Source organism: Dermacentor variabilis, chromosome 5, assembly GCF_050947875.1.
Source record: "Dermacentor variabilis isolate Ectoservices chromosome 5, ASM5094787v1, whole genome shotgun sequence".
Lineage (NCBI taxonomy): Eukaryota > Metazoa > Arthropoda > Arachnida > Ixodida > Ixodidae > Dermacentor > Dermacentor variabilis.
The window spans coordinates 41,997,485-42,018,508 of NC_134572.1; the positions used below are offsets into that span (position 1 = coordinate 41,997,485).

General features: G+C 41.1%; 1 protein-coding gene across 2 annotated transcripts in view; it reads right to left on the bottom strand.

The window, feature by feature from the left end:
• Positions 1–21,024, bottom strand: part of Cbl (E3 ubiquitin-protein ligase CBL) — a 67,799-nt gene that overhangs the window by 7,301 nt on the left and 39,474 nt on the right. The window contains exons 7-10 of one of the 2 annotated variants that reach the window (XM_075692225.1): positions 7,117–7,191; positions 4,823–4,965; positions 3,563–3,660; positions 2,172–2,507 (exon numbers count right to left, since the gene is read on the bottom strand). In XM_075692225.1, the coding sequence (XP_075548340.1) occupies positions 2,172–2,507; positions 3,563–3,660; positions 4,823–4,965; positions 7,117–7,191 (652 nt within the window). The remainder of the gene's footprint in view (positions 1–2,171; positions 2,508–3,562; positions 3,661–4,822; positions 4,966–7,116; positions 7,192–21,024) is intronic. The other variant, XM_075692226.1, reaches the window with a different exon arrangement.

A 21,024-nucleotide genomic window follows, 5' to 3' on the forward strand; every position in this document is an offset into this window, starting at 1 on the left:
CAAGCGGCAGACACTACTTGCGCAAAAAAATGAAATGCAACATTGACTAATTAACAAGAACTCACTAATTAACTTTTAGCTAATTATATTATGACCCATATTGCAATTTACAAATTACAGTAGTGGACTTTGCAAGGCGGATACACTTGCAACGAATTCTCAGGATGACACCAGTTTCGAGAGATAAATTCCCGAACTTTGCGGAGAAATGCATTGGCGGTCCAGTTACTTGTGTGCTTCAGCGCATGAAACGACGTTTTGTTAACAAATTAACTTGAATGCCAATGCATTTGTCTCAATCCTGCTGTCCACAAATAAAGCTTATTCCTCCTCCTCCAATGCATTTCTCCACAAAGTTTGGGAATTTATATCTCGAAACTGGTGCCATGTTGAAAATTCGTTCTAAGTGGATCCGCCTTACTAACTCCACAGCTAGAATTGGTAAATTACAATATGGGACATAATGTAATTAGTTAGAAAACATAATTAGTGATTTCTTATTAATTAGTCAATTTTACATCTCAATTTCTTGCGCAAGTATTGCCCACCGCTTCGAGTAGGCCAGCTCATGAACAAAAATTGTGATATCTGCCACAGGAAACTTTTAAAGATCTTTGAGAGTGTTCGCTGTAACATCCTGTATAATATATGAAAACACACAAATTTTACAGCAGCAGAGACATATGAAGTGGCTCTGGTGCTTAGGTTGTCAAACTGTTCAAATGTAGTTGCCAAATTAGTGGCGAGAAGAGTCTGTTGATCTTTCCCTGACCAAATTAATATAGTTTACCCATGTGATAATGGTTGATAAGAATTTCTATGTAGTATCACCGTTGTCTTAAGTCCTGCCTCAGTATACCGATATTGTTAACTGTGAGAGTGCAGTGACAGCGTGGCTATGCATCGTATGAATTTCACAAAACATACATGCATATTATAATATATCTTCAAAGGCTTTGAGAAATCTTTTTTTTGTTGTTGTAATCAAGGTTCTCTTGTTAATTGCACATGAAGTGTGCTTATACATGGTTAGCATGGCTGAGCATAGAAAATTTTTCTAACAATGACAACATAATAATTTCTAATCTATCATTTTTCTTTAAATGGCACTACTAAAGGTAAAAAAGGTTCTGCGACATCTCTTAGTAAGGTTGCAAAATGTCTTGGGCACAGAGAGATGTAAAATGAAAGGAAATGCTAGGATGAGCTTGACTCATCTGTATGCTGTATTTGGGTTTAAGAAAGGGGGGAGCATAGACAATGAATGATTGTTTCGTGGGGCTTAATTAACATCCCATAGCAGTACTGGAGCTGTGAGAGATACGGTAGTAGAGGTCTCGAGATTAATTTTGACCACTGGAGGTCTTTAATGTAAATCGAAGTGCACCAGCATTTTTGAACTTGGTCCCATTGAAATGTGGCAGGAATTGAATCCATGAACAGGTGACCAGCAGCAGAATGCCATAGCCACTCAGCCGCCATGGTAGATAGAAAGGATTAAGAAGACGGCACTCTTAGATTATATGGAAAGGGTTGAAACAATTCTTCGCAGATGTATGCCAATCTGAGCAACTGACACATCAACGACAGCGAAGCTGTGTAAGCAAGTTCTCGCACCCATTGGAAGTACTAGTGGTCTGTTTGCTGGTGGCTATTAGTGATCATTCATCACTGACCCTATGATCATATGGCTGATTCACGGCTCCCATGCAGGCTGTGTCATTCGCTGCTGTTTGTTGTAAATTTGATACTGACCAATGCATCAGCTTCCACTGCCAGAGCCACACAAACTCTTAGCTGAATTCAAATGTGGGGCCGGTAAAATGCGATTTGAGAAACAAAAATTACAAATGACTGGGTCAAAAAAAGAAAAAAAAAGGACGCGCAATAAAGTTGTCTGTTTGAGTGAGGTACTAAATAGGCAGTAAATTTTATTTTATGATAGTTGATAATTATGTTTCAAAGCGAAAATTCCGGACGCAGATGTACATTGCGTTACTTGCTGGCACCAAGCATGCCAGCCGGTCTTCACTAGTTAGTTCGTTAAATTAGTTAAAATACTTAAATAAACTTAAATACGAAAATGTCTGTGAAACTCCCCTTAACAGCTTCACTTTAAAAACTGCTGCAGGGGCCGTTCAAAGTTGAATGTTTTGTCACTGTTCACTGACCATGCACAGCAGCAGCACTGAGTTCTGTGTTGGCATAGCTGGGCTCCTCAAACAGCTCGGCCAGTTCAGCATAGTGGACACTTGGCGCTGGCAGCGGAGAGGGTGCACGCTGCAGGGGCAAGCTGTTGCCGCCACCAGGCCACGTCCCGTTGGTGTTGGGCGGTGATGGAGCTAAAGTGACAATGGTAGGGGGAAACGAGGAGGAGGGACGGGGACCCAGGCAGCAGCCCGAGCTTGAGCTGGAAGCCGAGCCAGGGTTGGAGCTTGAACCGGAGCATGAGCTTCTGGCAAAGAGGCCTGTGTCATGCTGGACTTCAGAGTATGTAACACTGGTGCCTGGAAGCAATGCAGGAAGTCGTGGGGTGAGCTTCTTCTGTTTGCAAGAGCCTACAGCGGCATGGCACATTTCACTTAACCAAGTGAGTTTGTAAAGCCGCACAGTCAAGGAAGTTTTGTGAAAGGAAACAATATGAGTTCCTTTTTCTAAAGAGCTCATACAGTTTCATCAGGAAAAAAAGCTTCACAGATGATTAAAAACTTCTGGTCAAGAGACTGAACCCAGGACAACATTACACAGAAATCCGCCGAAATCATTTAGTTTCAATTAATGCTCTCGTGCTCTGAGTTGTTGATTATTTGCCGTGGCACTACTACTGCTAGCCTCCTGGTAAACTTAGTTGGTAGAGCAACAGCCCTGATCAGGCAGCAGAGAGTTTTCAAAATATAGTTTTAAAAAAAATCTGGCTGCATCTTAGAACAAAGCAAGAAATGTGAAAAATTAATGTTTAGGATTGAAAATAAGACTAGTTAATAAATTTTCGTTAACAAAATGCTGTGGACCACCCCTTCTCCCAAGTAGTACGGATGTCACTGCAGTCACAATTTTCAATGCAAAAGAAAACAATAAATTTTTAGCATGGGAGGCCTTTTCAGAAAAGCAACTCTGTGGTTATTATTATAAGAATGGTGAATTGGGCTAGTTGGTATTGATTCATAATTACTACAGTGCAAACAACAAAGCTGAAGGGGAGACACGAAACAAAAGCACATGGTCCTGTCATTTAGTGCCTCCCCTTTGCCTTCATTGTTCGCGCTATAGTAATTATGTGGCTATTATGCTCACCAAACAAAGACTCCAAGGAAAACATAGGGAAAATTACTTATACTTACTAATTGAATTGCGAAGACGTGGGATTGTTCCCCACCTGCGGCAAGTTGTTTTTTAATCCACTTTCATTGGCACTAATTTATCATTTATTTAATTCAATTAGTAAGTACAAGTAATTTCCCCTATGTTTTCCTTGGTGTCTTTGTTTGTTGGCTTCTCATGATATAATTAATAAAAATCGGGCCCCTCGGTTAACCCCCTTCCCTCTCGTTATTATGCTCACCAGAATTCTCAGGTGAACTTTGAGGTGTACTGGAGGTTCGAGAAGGTGCTCCCCCATTGACATACTCATCTGTCCCGGGCCTAAACAGGGTTTGGTGCCTGAGAATAGAAGATGAAATGTCATTGGCAAATGTGTGCAAGTGGAGAATAGCTTCTTAACATAATTAAGCTAAAAAAAGAACTATAACATAAAGGTAGACAACAAAGCGTGTGCTAACATTTAACTAAGTTTATTCAGAACAAACCAGGAGATCAATAAATTTTGCTTTTGGTTTAATTGGGTCACTATATCTAATGAAAAATGCAGTGCAGCACAGAGACAGGAAGGAAGAGACATAGACTGGTGCAAACTTTCAATATTTCTGTCAAAAGCTTACAATACAAGCAAACTGCAACACATGCACACATTCCGTACAATCAATACCTCTGCCTTATCATCATTGTGTAATGCTGCATTTTCTCTAAGCAGAACCACAAGATATGTTGAAACTGTGCAAGATGGTATTAGTTACAGGAATATAAGGAAGTAAATAAGTCCACATAAACTATGATAGTGTGTCCAAGCAGGAGGCTTGGCATCTTGCGTCCTGGTACCAAAGTATGCTTGCACTTGTTTATGTAGCAATTCCACGTCTTTCTACCAGATAATCACGCATAAAAGGCATTCTCATTTACATGAATTATTATTTCCCATTCATTCATCAGTTTAATATCATGCCTATTCTGAAGAAGACTCAGCTCATTCAGCATTTATAAAGCAATGGCACAGCAGGACTCCCTCCTTACAAAGCTTCCACGTGGTGAGAATGTGGCATTCTGCTGTCTGCGCAATGGCATGGCAGTCATGCACGCCTTCACTTTAATAAACTAATGAGTCAGTGGACTCGATCTGTTCGGTTTATGACAGGGGTGAACCAACCTACATGTGCGTATGTAAAAGACATATCCAAGACTACCCACGTTATGATATACCTAGATTGCAGGGCTTTGCAGTATGGTTCGTACTATGAATGAACAGATTCTGCTAAGAGGGGTCCAGCTTACCGGAATGCCTGTTACAACAGCTCACTGCGACACCTAGTGAGAGGCAAGATAGTAAGATTCAATTTTGGCAGCCCCCCAAATATCACATAGGAACTGCCTTTTTTGTTCTTTTTCAATGCATTTTATTTCTCTCTCTCTGTTCGCATTCAAACAAGCATCACTAGGCTACAGCCTCAGTGTTCCAGCGTCAGTGCTCCAGTTTCAGAAGTGGTGTTACCTTGGTGAAGTTCCGGGTGACTGCCCAGGAGTGTTGGTGGGTGATGCTCTGCGTGGTGGCACAGGAGGTGGTGCAGTAGTCGCAATGCGACGGGCCACCATAGGGGATGAATGTGGTGACACCAGAGGAGAACGGCTACATGACTGCAAGTGAAAGAATTGAAGCAGAATTGGGTGCTGTAGGCCTGCTCTGTAAACGAAGTGCAGAATGCGCACATTAAGACAGACTGCACAAGAGGTAGGTATCCACTATAGAACGACAGAAAGCTGAGCTAGTTGGTAAGGATTCATTACGCAAAAAAGAGGTAAGGCGTGCAGACAGGACACAATAGTAGAGAAGTGGACAACACGAACGCCGACTATCAACTGAAGGGAGCACTGAGGCGAAAAAAGTGCCTTATGTCTTCTCTCACCAGATCCTGCATGCACAAAATGAGCGCCAGTTTTAATGCGCAGGTCCAGCGACTATTAGAAGCAGGTTATCCTAGTGTAGCAGTGGCCACTGTGGCTCAGCCTAAAGAAGTCGGTTTCGAGGGGGGCGGACGTGATTACAGAAAGCAGTAATAGCAAAAAAATAGTAGTGGCTATTCCGTACATTCATTCAGTGTCGCACAGGCTTAAAAAGTTGCAAATAGATATGACGTTAATGTTGCTTTCACTGCTCCCAATGAGCTAGGTAAGATATGCGCTGCCGTACAGAATAAAAAGGAGCGGGTAAAAGGCAGAAAACGAACAGATAATTGTCCGGTGAAGCACAATAAGAACAACAGTTTTACTGACTGTCGTATGGGTGTGGTTTATAATATTCCCCTTACCTGTGGCCAGTTCTACGTAGGGCAAACGGGACGGTGTATCAATCAGAGGCTAATGGTACATAAAAGGTCGTTAACCGGTGGATCGCCTTCTAATCTTTCTCTACATTGCCAAGATTGTACCTGCACGCCAGAGTTAGATGAATGCGCGATATTGTACAGGCAGAGGAATGAAGATACACGTCTTATGGTAGAGGCATGGCATATCTATAATGGTGTAAGTGCGTGCGTGAGACAGCCTTCGATTACTTTACGTAAGGAAGAGATTAAGTGCCTTAACAGTTATCTCTCATCTAGACCGGCACATGTACGTGATTGACACGTGGTGATACCATTCCTGAGCTTGCGCAGATGAGTTTTGTGTCTTTTTTCTTTCTTCACCTCAGTGCTCCCTTCAGTTGATAGTCGGCGTTCATGTTGTCCCCTTCTCTACTATTGTGTCCTGTCTGCACGCCTCACCTCTTTTTTGCATAAGGTATCCGCTATAGTCTTTATGAAAGCAAGATACAGAAAAAGGAAACAAACAAAAAGGAATGTTGACCGACTGCAAAAGTTGGGGTCCTGGCTTCTCTCGACTGCCTGGTCACTATGGGCTGGGACTACACTGTGTTTTCTCACATGAGGCAGTAATATGTGAAAATTTTTCCTAGAAATGAAACTACCTGTTTTTTCAGTTTAACAATGTGATTCCTGAATATGTTCTTCACTAGCTCGTCCTGCAGCAGAAGATATGTAGTTTTAAGTTCTGAGAGCAGAGCTACTATAGGTAAAATTCTTTGTAGCCCTCATGGCTTACTCAAGTGTTTCTTTTTTTTTGCAGAAGAATAAGTATACTTTGTGGGTGCTTATCATAGATGAGTACCAAACATAATTATTTTCACAAAGTGCTGCTTGCCAGTAGCTGTACCTTAAAGGATTGAACATACAAGTGCGGCTGAAGGCAGATACAAACAAATAGTGTGATAATTAAGATTATTGTGCTTTCTACATTGGCTCTTATTGCACACTCTTGAATAATCATTTTCCTTAAAGGAATGTGACGGCGCCACCAAATACAACTGAATGTCCATGCCATCCTACAAAACTAAGACAATCAATCCAAAAAAAGCACTTTTTGTTATTAAATGACTGGTAAATATCTCAATATCCCCGATTCTTTTCGCTCAAGCCCCCATATGAATAAATTTTAAACACACAGAGTTATAAAATTACATAATTTAAGACAAGGATGAAGAAATGAACACCACTAATCCAAGGCTTCAACTGACAATTTCCGCAATTAAGCTACTTGCTTACACTTGTAGAGTGAAAGAACAGTGAAGGGAGAACATTAAAATAATGCAAGACCAAAGTGAGCTGCCACAAGTCTAAGTTGTATCTCAAATAAAGCATTGCATTTTGTCTGAAAAGCAGCCAAGAGATGGTGTACGGGAACAAGTATAATATGTGCAAACACAAAGTGATGCTATATGTAAACACCCACCCTGCTCCCATCGGCTGTTTCACTTCTTGGTGAAAGGGCCAGGGCTTGTAATGATGATGTCCACGTGTTTGGATCCTATAATTAGAACCATCACAACCCACTGTGCACAATTCACAAAACTCACAACTCACAAAATTAAAAACACAGATTGTTTTACATTCCAACTTTCCCACCTTCCTTGGACCTCGCATTCTGTAAGCTTGACATTGATAGCATTAGACAGATTTAGTATAGCGTACGCTATACCATGAACGTACGCTAAAAAAATAGTGGGTCGTCACTGCATGTGCGCTGAACGCTAAATTAAATGGCGGGTATAGCGGGAGTACGCAATGCAAACGAGTTAGCATTAGCGTTTTTGCGTGAAACATGGCGGTGGTCCCGGCTGCCTGCTTCAAATAGAATTTGGCGTTGCTTTTGTAAAATGCACTTCGTTCGTAGCAAATGATTGTGTAAACAGCTTTCGCTTAGTCTCAGGCCGCTTCGACAACAGAGTATTATGGTTAACCTCGTGGTGTTTTCGAGATTGTTTCTCGTTTAGAAGGAGTTGAAGCCTAACGAAAGAAACTTTCGAGATGTCAGCGCCACCTATCGCTACAGTCGGGAAATAGCCGCAACGATGGCATATGGCCTCTGAGATCCGAAGATATCGCTGGCCAACTAAAATTGTAGAAAACGGGCACTGCTTGGCGTATGCTACACTACAGCGTATAGCATACGTTATAAGTTGCGTACGCTAAACTAAAGCTGTCTATTGCCAGGCAGTGACACAGCCAGGGATTTCTTTAGAGGGTTGGGGGGTGGAGGGAAGGGGGAGAATCCTGGTACACAAATTTCTGGTAGGTGGGGGGATGGAGTCCGATGTGCCCGCTCCCCCCGTTAGATGCACCAATGTTGCCAGGCCAAGATTGTTTGCCAATAGAAAGCACTAAATTTATGTTGTTGTTGATGTGAGTCACAGCCATGTTGAAACATTCATGCGGGGCCACTTCCTGAATATGCTTGAGGCACACTCAACGCCTTTAACACTTTAATGTGTAACATAAATCATGCAAGTTGCACACATGGACGCTTCACATTTATTGTTCCACTGAGGCTGGTACTGCTGGTACTGCAGAAATTGGTTTGTGCAGCCAAGAGCACCAGAATTACATGTAAAATTTTATAATAATGTTCATAGTAAAACTAGTTATCTAAACTCAACTGAAGGTAACTGACTATAGGTCGAAGTTGGCGCGAGAACAGTGTCAAGCAAGCAAATGTACAAATTTTGTTGTGCACACTAAGTAAACTGGAAATTTAAAGGACGATAAAAATATCAATTTGCATGCCTATAAGTGGAAAAGTGATAATTACAACTGAAAAAAATCTGGTTCCATTCCACCTTGTGAAAGTGAATATAGTGAAGCTGCTGCCGATGTTACACACCACCACCACAAGCGATGAACATCACACCCGCACGCACATGTCTGGAAGTGCAGCATGCATCCTCATTCTTCTAGGCCCTCCACCAAGTGCAAGTGCATTATTGAACTGAATGAATGTTCAAACATAAGATGCATCAGAAAATGTGTAAAGTGCAACTTACACACAAGCTGCAGACATGATAGCTTCGGATTGTTACTCGAATAGGTGGCGGAACTGTTAGCACAGCATATATCCTCATTCTTGTAGGCACTCTGCCTAGCGCAAGTGTGTTATAGAACTAATTCAATTTCTCAAAATAAGATGCATCAGAAAATTAGTAAAATAGGATTTATGCACGATCTACAGACATAATAGCATCAGGTTGTAAATCGAATATACGAAAAACATAATTCTGTTACGCAGAGACTCATAACACAATGCCTTCCAGCTGCCATTTGTTTTTATGTGAGTAAAACCGCGCATGAAAAATCCCGACCAACTAGAGGCGAACAGCTTCGCTGTAAAACTGCACAAGGTTTAAACGAATGAAGATGAATATAAATTTTAGCAACCTCCTGTCATAAAATGAGAGGAGAGATTTATTGCTCAATTACAGCATGCTTACATTACTATCAGCATGTGAAGTGCCTATTTAGTATGGTTGAACATCACTAAATAAAGGTGCATACAGTATAAAAATATATTCATTATATTCAATGTTTTTTATAAGCATATGTGCACTGCATGCTGATAGCAAACATTTCAGATTTACTTTGCGATATCCTATAATTCATCGTATCCATGTCCATTTATGAAGGTCCGTAAATTTGTCCGTAAATCTGAGTTCCCCCAAATGCTTCTAGGCAGTGTGTTTTGTGGCAGTTCTTTTTCAGTCTATTCCTCTGGTGATAACTTCAGAACTTCAGAGGTGCTGTTGACAGCATAACCAACATGCAACATTCCAGAGAGCAGTATCACAGGCTTACATCTCTAGAAGCTCAATTTTTTTGCTTTTGCTTTTCAGGAGCTTGTTGTTCTTCTATAAGCCTATTCTCTTATCCCATTTTTACATGGTGCCATCATTTTTTAAAGAGTTTCTTCCATTTCGCTCTGCTTCTCTTTTGCTCTTTTGCTTCTTGAATCAGAAATCTACATCAGTGTGGTCATGTCAACTTTCTTGTAGGCTAACTTCATTTTCTTTCTCCATTGAAGTCAATGTTACTGCCTTCTTGCCAATATGTCTCTTAACTCTTGTATTTATGCAAGTGAATTGTCTGATCTTTCTTTCTTGAAACTTTGTTCAGCTCTCGGTGACTAGGCTATTCCTTGGACACAGTCAGTGTTCCTTGTCCACTTCAGCAAGTTATTTGGACCTCATAAATGCTAGGCTTCTTAATTGTAACCACTACGGTTCCAGAAGCATTGCTGACTGCAAAACCGAGATCGAACCACTGCCACAGCAGACCAGCTAAAAGGGGCAGATTTCATTTGCATGACAAGGGGAACACAGATGCAAATACACATGTTTGCTTCAGTCTTCTTAACTAACACTCGCTATATTTTTCTTAGTATTAACCTTGTTTTTGCATTTCTTTGACAACTTTTGTATTTGCTTGAACATTCTTTATTTACTTGGTCTTCAACCTCATTTACAATCCATTTTTACAGCAGCAAATAAATGCTCTACATGCATTCTTCAGGACAAGGAAGTACTCCATTGTGGTTTCAGTCGGATGCAACAAGCCCTAACAGCAGCCAAATTACAATGAGCAGTACAACTTTGAGCATTGCTCTGACAGAATATAAATCTGCCATAGTTTACGTGCAAGTCTACATGGCTCGCCACTGACGCCAGTGAAATCGGCAATGCGATGTTTAAAGTCGTGAAGGAAGCGAGCACCGAAGGAGGAAGGCGCATGGAGGTGAAGAGAATGGATGGATGGATGGATGGATGGATGGATGGATGGATGGATGGATGGATGGATGGATGTTATGAGCGTCCCCTTTGGGAAGGGGTGGTGGGTTGCGCCACCAAGCTCTTGCTATTATACTGCCCAATGTCCTATGTCCCGCAGCAAAGCAACGCTACCTAGAGGAAAGTCTAGGTGGCATTTAGTGAAGCGAGGAAGCAGATGGGAGGCGAAGTGTTGTGGAGGAGGAGGGTAGGCGGAGGCGCGCTAGGTTGAACTTCTCTGGCAGTTGCTACGGGTTGCGTGTGCATTACCGGTTTAACAAACTGAGTGGCGAGAAAGCAGCACAGACAAAGGTATCAGCCGTCGAAATGCCTAGACTCTGCCCTCAATGCAGATCACTTTTAAGATAGGGCGCACAGGGCCACGGAGTACACAGTTGCTGCCGGAATACAACGCTGCTCCCCTCCCCTCCTAGCCTAGCACGCTACAGAGGACAGCGCCTTTCCTTACTGCTTTTCTCCCTTGCGCGCACGAGATTGAGCCACCATCGCCGGTTTACTATTGCACGCTTTCACTCACGCATACAGCATACGGCGCACGGGGACGATGTCATCGGCATTGCACTTCATATGGAACATTGCGACGACGACGACGGCTGATATGCACCTCAAGTGTCCATGTATTTTAACATGACAGCGTTAAGGAGCCCATGTTGCAGCAAATCCGGTGTCGCCATCCCGCGTCGGCGTTGGACGTCGCTTCAGCAAAAAGAATTTTGAACCAAATTCCAAATCACACATACCTAACCACTTCTCTACCAACAAAATTGCTCATACCTTGTCTTTCATTTTTTACAAAGTTATTCCGCAGAATTTTGAGAACGGCAGCACACAAACAAATGTAATGGAAGAAAACACCAGCACATTTACTTTATGTTAGCTCTTCTCAGATTGAAATACTAAAAGTGCAAAACAATAACAGGAGATCGACCCATGCAAGAGGCCGCATTTCTACCAGAAAGCTCGCCTTCGTGCATAGCGTCCACAGCCAGTGTATCTCGGTAAACATTATGGTTACATAAGCTGCAGCTGCCGGGAAGCATGAAAAGCAGTAAGGGGTCTTCGAACGCTATCGTGTTCCATTCTTAAAGGCGAAGCTTAAGCGTCCTGCAACTATTTTGCTATCGCAATTATATACGAATGGCACCTATATGCTGACGTGTAACCCACGTTCACGAAGTGAAACATCACTTTAATTTTTTTAAGTATGGAGCACTGTAAAGCCCAGTGTTACTCCTTTCTTGTTGTTCAGAATATCCTAGTTGGAGTAAACAGACTTGAGCCTTAGTAAATGCCATACTTGAGTGCTGACCCCTGCAGTACATGAAGCTTGTCAATGCATGGTTGAAAATTTATGCGCAAAAGACATGGTCACAAAGGAATGAAAAGGACATCAGCAATTAAAGCAATTCAGAGTTGTCCTTTTTGTTGCTCTTGTATCTGTGTTTTCTACATTTTACTTTTCCAAACCATAAATACTGAATAACTCATTCAGCCTTTTACCATTATAAGTCTGTCGTGTATTCAATTCCTTTTTCCTGCAGTCTGATCTATATTGAACAAACAGATTGTTACCTTAAGAGAGCATAGTAGCTCTCTGAAGAATTTTGCATACTCACATTTGTCAGTTCATTGCTGTGATAGCAGTTGCAAACCAGTTTTTGAAAACACCACTATTTTGTTTAAACACAGAGGTAAAGTGATGAGGTAAATTATGGAGGCCATCCATATCAAAAAGAAAGGTGCCACATGTGTAAGTCAGCCATCTTTATCATTACTCGGGTGTGAAGTTTCTCTGTTAGATATGGGTTGAACACATGTGCACCTTTTTGTACTAATTGTAGCTATAGCTGCTTCACATGTCACCGTTGTGTAAATTATTTGAACTACTCAATATAAGATTTCGAGGGAGGGGTACGCTATTACGGCAATTCTTTGCTCATGACGTTTTGTTTGCAAATCATGAGATGCACACTGTGTACATATGTATATATATTTTTCCTTTTTCAAAACTCTTCAAGTTGCCAGTCAGCATCATGTTTGTCGTCTCGTTTCGTCCTTGCCCTTTACGCTGCTGCTGATTATGAACTGCAACTTGCTCAACTCGCTGCTCTTCTAAGCTTTCCTTTACTTGGCAATGTAGCGTGAAACCAAACAAGCTGCACCAATGCAAAGCAGGAGCTGTTTTTCTGTCATAAAACAAAAGTAGGTGCACAATAACAAAACAAGCACTTTGCCTCTTTGCTATACTAGAGAGATTGAAATGAGGATATAAAATGCCTTCATGCTGCAATATTGTAACCAATGAAGTTAATGCACTTTTCAGCTTTGCAATTCAGGTGCGCAATATGCAAAATACGCTTAAAAGTGCACTTCCAAGATCACAGCATGCATGCTGGTTATCAATGAAGACTGTTCCTTGCATGCACATTCTAAGCAGCTAGCAGAAATGGGTTTGTGTAACAAGTTAACATTCATAATGAAAATTGTCACAGATATCGACACTATGGCAAAATTTAGACAAAACACAAGAAAATAATGGAGACTAGCATCAGGAATAATTTTCTTTCCTGTGGTTCTATATCCTATAGAAGTGGGGAAAACGAAAGAATACCTGCTAGCAACCTGTGTTTGGTCAAGGTCTTTCAATAGCCTCAATAAAAAGAGGTATTAGGGGACACTGGTTTGGTTAAGAGTACAAATTAATAGTGAAAGAGCAGCATGCATACATACATATAGATCTGGAAAAGAAATAAGAAAAATAATAATAAATACTTGTATGATTAGTATAGCAAATGGATTCAAGAGTTCCCCTTTGAAACATTTATAGTTGTTGGTTGGAGTGTATTAAACTTGCGAGTGAGATATGACTCTACATTTTCTATCTCTGGAAGACAGGAAGTTTGATCGTAAGATGTAAAGTTTAATATAATAAAAATTGTGCCTGATTCAAGTGCTGTGCCGCTGCTTCAGGACTGCTTTAGGAAGCTTCTTCGCTGTGCCTCTGCAGTGTGCATATAGTCTAAAATTAATTGGCTGTCCTGTTTTGCGTATGTATTGTTTGCAGCACAGTGAAAATTCCATTATATAGATCATGTTTTAACCAGTGAAGGCAAAACTGGATTTTATTTTGTGCGTATTATCACTTAGCGCTTTTAACTTTTATGTGATTTGGTGGTGTTTGCAGGCTTTACACCTGCGGCAGACGCAAGCTTCTATGTTGACAGTGCACTGAAGGTTATATATACTACAAACTGGCTACTCATACAGTGCTATTCCACGCTAGCGACCCAGTAAGGACAAAAGTTGTGTTTCTTTCCATAAAAAGTTCTTGGGTCCAGTGCAGGTTGTGCCACAGAGGCTATCATAGTCGGAAAAAAAAAAAAAAATGAACTTGCCACATGTGACATTAGAGTCCAAAGGCAGTGAGGCCACTGATCTCGCATGATGGGAGCTTGAAAAGGCATGACATTTGAATGTTGATATGTGGGACTCATGTGCTTTGAGAGGGAAAAAAGAAATCTAGAAAATCTGGTCACCTGGGCTGACCAGTCTGCTGGAAAGAGATGATTGAAATAAATTGTACAAGAAATACTTGTTCCTACACTCTCCCCAAAGAATGTTTCTCCTTATCATAGAGCAAAAAAATCATCTTAAGGTGTAACTTCTTTTTGCAAGTTGGCATCCCTTCTGAAGCCATCAGTTTTGACAACAAGGATATGCCTGAAGCGCTTGGTTTAGAGATGTTAATTCTTAAAGTGAAGGTTCAGTACAAATATTCATTTTAGGATTTCAGAAAAACCGCCAAATTGCTAGTTCAATATGGCACTATGCTCGAATATTCCAACTGTAGGCAAACTGATGATAACAAACAATAGAACAAGATGCATGGTTGAAGAAGGTGGTAATATCGGCTAGCTGGTATGTCATACTGGGATCCTAAGCAATGCTAAAGCAATGAGGACAGACATAAGAACAACACACACTGTGTTGTCTTTCTCATGCCCATTCTCATCTTTTTAGCACTACTCAGATCCTAGAGTGGTTGAAGGAAACCCTATTATGGCTGCTCCTGCCACCTATTCAAACACTGCATCATCTGATCTCTGGAACGTTTGCCTCCCGTACTGAAGACAGATGTGTGAACAAGGCGAAGTCTTACTGCATTAAAGCAGATGCTTTATATTGTAGGAATTGCATAAAGATTAAACCTGCCCCTGCTTCTACACATGCAAGCACAACATTAAGGCAGCGCAGTTCACTTCTGAGAGGAGAAAAACAAAAACAAAAACAAAAAACAAAAACACACACACGCACACACACGGTTTTCATGGCGTCGTGCTCCCAGAAGAAACTAGGATGTTTTATTAAACACTTTGGAAGGCAGTTACAGTGAACACAGGCAGGAATCAAGGATAGCTTTGGGAAATTGTTATTTGGACTAAAATTAACTTCAGCACCAGCCTTGGGTGGGGGGGGGGGGCGAGGAAACAAAATAAAGAACCAGCCTCTGAAATTTCTGATGCACCACAAGATGTCACAGGATGACTGACACTATGAGTAGCATTTTCCTGTCTTCCATTGCATGTGACATTTCCAACTAGGCACAGAACAATATTCACATACTATTCCAAACTAAAGCGCGAGTGACTTCAAGCAACTCATGCAATCACAAAAGTGTGCAAATAATAATAGGCATAGAGCAAGCCACACAATCACTCTCTCTCTCACTATATGTACAAAGGACATAAATTATTATAATGCATGCATACATAAACATACCGTTTGCACCAGCATGCTCAAAACAAAATAGAGGAACAATGCTACTTGTAGCTAAATCACTGTGTCTTGAAAGAAGAAGAAAAATTAAAGTAAGAAGACCAATATGTGCTAGGGGTCTGTGAAGCACCATCATTTGTACTCAAATACACATTGCGAGTACTAACAGTAACAGAATTATGAGGAATTAAATACCAAGCTGCGAAAATTGCCCTAGACTCTAGCCCCACAGGAAGACTGACATTTCCGATTTAGCTGGATGTACAAGTTTAAACAATGTTTCAACAAAAGTGTTTGTTGAATTGAAGAGCAGAAACTAGCACATTACGTGCTGCGTTTGTGTAGGGAGCCTAGTTTCAATAGTTTTTCTGGCTAAAGAACTGTCTCATTTAAACCAAGATTGCACAGTGCGCTTTGTTTAATATTACGTCTGGAGGCAGCATTTGACTGCCTCGTCCAGAATAAGCCAGAAGTACACATGCCTTGTGGTGATGGTAGACAAAAAAGTAACATTGGTAGCAAAAGGAGCAGCTGCGCCATCTGTTCTTGTAGAGCAAAACATTCGTCCCAATGGAGATGACGGAAGAGGAACGTTTCCCTCTTCATTATATAACAACTTTTTGTGCACAAACAGACAGGGATAAAGAAGAAGGGCAACACAAGGACGAGCGCTTATCCTTGTGTTGCCCCTCTTCTTTGTCCCTATCTATTTGCACACAAAAAGTTGTTGAATATTGAATCTGTTCCAACTAGGCTGACTCACAGTTATGTTTCCCTCTTATGCCAACAGAAGGCACACCTGTTCCTTTCACTTAAAAAAAAAAATTTTTTTTTTTTGACCAGGATTGCTGCGAGTGATGTGTACTGTTGAATTATTCTGGAAAAAACAGGTAGGCACTGCATATCCTGACGTGGTATTAGGTAAAAGGCACTGTGAAATGCTGCGCCTGCACAAAATCACTATACTAGTATGTCCATGCTTCATTTACATTGCTGAACTTACTAATAAAAATTTTAAGTGACAGGCAAGCAGACATTGTCACCTAGTGAAGATCTTTCCCTTTTCTTTATCTTGCTTTTTTTGCACGATTACTTCAGCCTATGGTAAGTGCAGAAACGACACAAATACCTCAGCTCCATAAAACTGTCAAACTTGTTCTACAGAAAAATAAGCACTGATTTCTTCTTTTAACACTTTTCTCAAAACAAAACCAACAATAAAAGGTAATAAATACAACCCTGGTAAGCCAATTGCAAATGATCAAAGAAGGCTGAAGCTGTATGACAGTGATTTAGATTGAAATATAGTATTCTCACTACTTACACCCTGCTTAGTCTCTCTAGTACGTAGCTGTTGAAAGACACCATTAATGCAGAATAGGCATGCAAAATGGCTCTAAAGGTCCTTGCTTTAATATATATTCGTTTTCCACGAAGCTGTGTATTGCAACAGGATGCACATTCGAACATATTCTGGCTAAGCCATGAATGTCATAAAATTAACTTCTATGTTGATGCAATATCTTGTAGCTTTACTAGTAATAAGTGAATTCGCAAGAAATTTTAGATATGATAACAAAACTAATTTGCAGCCCAAGTGAGTGTTTCAGGTGAGAACACTGGGTTTTTATTATTCAGTTAACCAAGAAAATTTATTCTGTTAAATAAAGAGCACATGTGCTCTATGCAGAAAGTTACTGATGCAGCCATCTTACATGTACAACATTTTCCAGTGTTAAAGGGAACACCAAGCTAGTATTTCAGGACTGATTACACCTTGACTTCAACACAAAGGCCTCGGAAATAATCTTTTACAATTACAGGTCTACACAAAGTAGCAAGCACTTTATTCCTATGAAATTAACGATATGTTCATGTAATGTAGGCCTACCTATTAAGTATTCCCTCTAAGAGCGAACGCTATGGTACGCTTGTTCCTCACTTCCGTTGTCCTATTAAAGCAACTGTCTTTTTATTAAGCACTCGAGGAATTCTTTTTATAGGCCCCTTGAGTTGAAACCAGCATTACAAGCACTACTGTATCCTACTGCATCCTAGTGCTTCAACAAGGTGGTAATGGTAATTAAGATGCGTTCAGGCTAACAGTTCCTAATTTTTACTAAATGAGTGAGCAATGCAAAAGTAAAAAGTGACAAAAAAAAGTGCAGCTGCTACTGCAGAAAGATATCTTGTGGTGCTTAATGCAGCTCCTTCACTGACTGTCCTCACACGCTACCATGCTCTTGTTCTGACTGAAACTCAAGCACAGTAAATGCCTCAAAAGTAGAATCTCACAGATTTCTAGAAAGCCCAAGAATGAGTTATGCAAGTTTTACAAAATGTTCAGTGTTCATTCAAATAATGTGTCTGGATGGGGGGGGGGGGGGAACAATAATAAAAAAGCTTGGCTGCAGAGACAACACAAAGCACAAATATAAACATGATGGCTTTGCTTTTTCCACCGGAAAGGAAGTTCGATAAATTCAAGCAGAAAAGTGAGAGGCAAGAGAAAATCGGACAATGCCTGCAAGAACATAAAACTCAAATCAGAGCTACGATGATAAGTTCTTTTAATCCTATATAACTTCTCTGATGCTTTCACAATAACTGTCCTAACACTGCTGTCACAGTGAAAGCAAAATAAATAAGAGTTGACACTAAGTTTTGCTTCACAGCACTTCTAGTAGTCACAATATGCCAAACGTGCCGTGAAATATAAAAAGTGTAAGGGAGTGGCCATGGACATCCATGACCAGAGACCAGTAGATTACGACTAAGGTACAGAATAAAACCCACTTGTTTTCGTCAAACATGCTTGGTAATGCACCGAAACATACAAAAACACACATGCACTCTCATGGACTTAAATTTCACATGGTGCAAGAGTGGAGACTTGGGGACACTGCTGCTTTTATGTGCTGGTGGCTCACATTGTTTTCAGACTACGGAATGGCCATGCACGCAAGTCGTGCTTTGCTTGGCTGGCAATTGTGCACACCCACTTTTCTACAACACAATGCTTTCCTAGGATTTCGGAGCAATGTGCCTCTCTTGTGGCTGCTTTGACAACTGTCTTCTGCACTAAATATGAATCACACAAGCAATCTTGGAAAAGCTACCAGATTCTATGATTAAGTGCTTGTGCAACATTTGGATTTTTCGAATCCGAATTTGGCAGAAGAAAATAATAGCCTCACTGCTCGATCACAGCAGAAGTTGAGGGGCAGAATGCAATGTACTTAAATTTGTGGGGGAGGGGGGGGAGAAGAAAAAGAGAGAGAAATAAAAGGAAAAGGCCACACACACTGGATCATACACAAACGCAGGATGCTAAGTGCGTAAGCCTGTATCTGCACGGCTTTGCTCGGTAATTTTTGTGCACAAATTTAAGTAGGTTTAACCTCTAGCCTGTTGTCGATTTCCTGAAGAATGCAATGTACTTCAACTCTTTGCACTCAAGTGTCAGGCCCCTTTTGACAGATTCAAATATCCATTCCGGTCAGATGTCGGGAAGTGCCCGACGCGCATGCTCACATTCACCGATTATTTGGGTTGGTAGCACGTGGTTTTGGGAACTTTTTCGACAAATAAGTGCACTTTGCAATGTCTGCAGATGATTGCAGCAAATATGTTTTGCCTTGCTCCATACTTAAAAGAGATTTTCATGCGATATGTGGCCTGAACCACTGACAAGATGGCGGCATTTTATGCTCTTGTGTTTACGGACGAAATTCCCAGGAATTCAGCGAAATAGAAGGTGACTTAAGTGCTGTGGTTGAATATATTTCGCCTTCAGATGGTCAGCAAACAACCTCAGTTGAGAGCACTTCAAAAGAAGGCGATAACGAGGACCTTACAGACCTGCAGTGCAAATCATGGCCTCCACCAAGGAGGGTGCTTCAAGTGCTAGCACACTGTGCTCAAGTACCATTGAGAGCCTCAGGAATAAATACCTTTTCTGAAATAAATCACTTGGCAAGCGTTTGTTTACACTAGCGCATTCTCTGCATGGCATATAAATATGCGAAAATGCTCCCGACTGGAACAACCACAAATTGGGTAAATGCACATGACCAAAGGGTTATAACTTATGGTTGAATCCGTGTATCAACAGCAGAGCAAGCGAGGGAGATAGGCCACTGAGCAGGTTGGGGCAAAATTATCGGTAGAATATGTGAATCTTCTAGACTGACCAGTTCAACTCGAACTAAGACTTATCTATTAACTATTGCATAGCAGACACTATTAGCCGGCGACAACCCAAGAATTCAGTACAAGCACTGCCCAAGAACCAAACTGCACCAGCCCTCTATGCTGAAAAAGGTTTGCCTCCACCATAACATCAAAGAAATGAGCAAATGTAACTGAATGACTCGTCTACACAAATTCTCTTTCATAAAGGGAAAATGAGACATCTAACCAATCGAAACAATTGCTACAAAGGAAACCCATGTGGGTTCCTCGAAAGAAAAGCCTCGCAGTTGAAGAAAAATTCGTCCTGGTCTGGGACTCAAACCCGGGAACGCTGCCTTTCCGAGGTAGCCGCTCTACCATCTGAACTAACCAGGCGGCTAACAGATGGCAGGGCAAAGTCAACTTTTACGTCAAACTCTTGCCTTTGCTTTGAGTTGTTGGTAAGTTCGACTTTGCCCTGCCATCTGCTAGCCACCTGGTTAGTTTAGATGGTAGAACGGCTGCCTCGGAAAGGCGGTGGTCCTGGGTTTGAGTCCCAGATCAGGACGAATTTTTCTTCAACTGCGAGGTTTTTCTTTCGAGGAACCCATATGGGATTCCTTTGTAGTGATTGTTACGACTGGGTGGTATACTGATTGTTACTGGAGAAAGTGAATACCAACATTCCTGCTCATTTTGAGTTGCATAACCTAATTTGCATGACGTCCATGTGATGTGGATTTCACAGCAGCTTTGTATATTTCGGCTGTTATATTACAGGAAATGTTTCTAAAGTTCTAAAATGAAGGGCTTGCTTATGTTTAAATGCGATGTACTCTTGCTTATTTGATGGACAATTGACCAGCCTAAAGTGGATGGACTCAGAACCTATAATGTCATGGGAAAGCCGTGCAGAATTTTTATTTAGTGTTACTATGTGCCTGTTGCCCCAGTGTACTTCTTGGCCTATGAAGGCTGCGTTTGTGCTAACTGACCTTATTGCAATTTTATTTTTCTTTAATGTCCCCCTCCCATTATGATGGATTGAAGTCACAGGCCAAACTGCAGATGTTAGTTTGATGATGGGCACATGATGCCAGTGGCACTGAATCACTCTAATGGTAGCATAGCAGACTAGCTGCTCGTGGTGTAATCTGATACACTGAGACTCATGATACCAAATTTTCAGATAGAATCGATGATTGGGTGTGTCATAAGAATTCATTTCCAGCACCACATTGCTCCAAGTTACAAGGCAAGCTTAGTGATGCAGAGTAGCAGCAGAAAACACCACCAGCAGAAAATTTAATGTCCCACACTTGTATCGCTGCTTGTGCAACTTGTGCAAGTGTCCGTGAGAGCACACAGCAGGCATACACATCAGTACGCATACACGTCAGTAGGGCATGCTGACCAAGAACACACTTAAAGCTTGCCATATGCACTCCAAGAAAACAAATTGCACTCTTTAGATGGGTCTCTTGCATCGGCAAGCACAAAACAAAATCAGAAGCAATGTAAAATAAATACACAAGAAATACTAGCATAATGCACATGCTAAAATATTTTTCACAAGA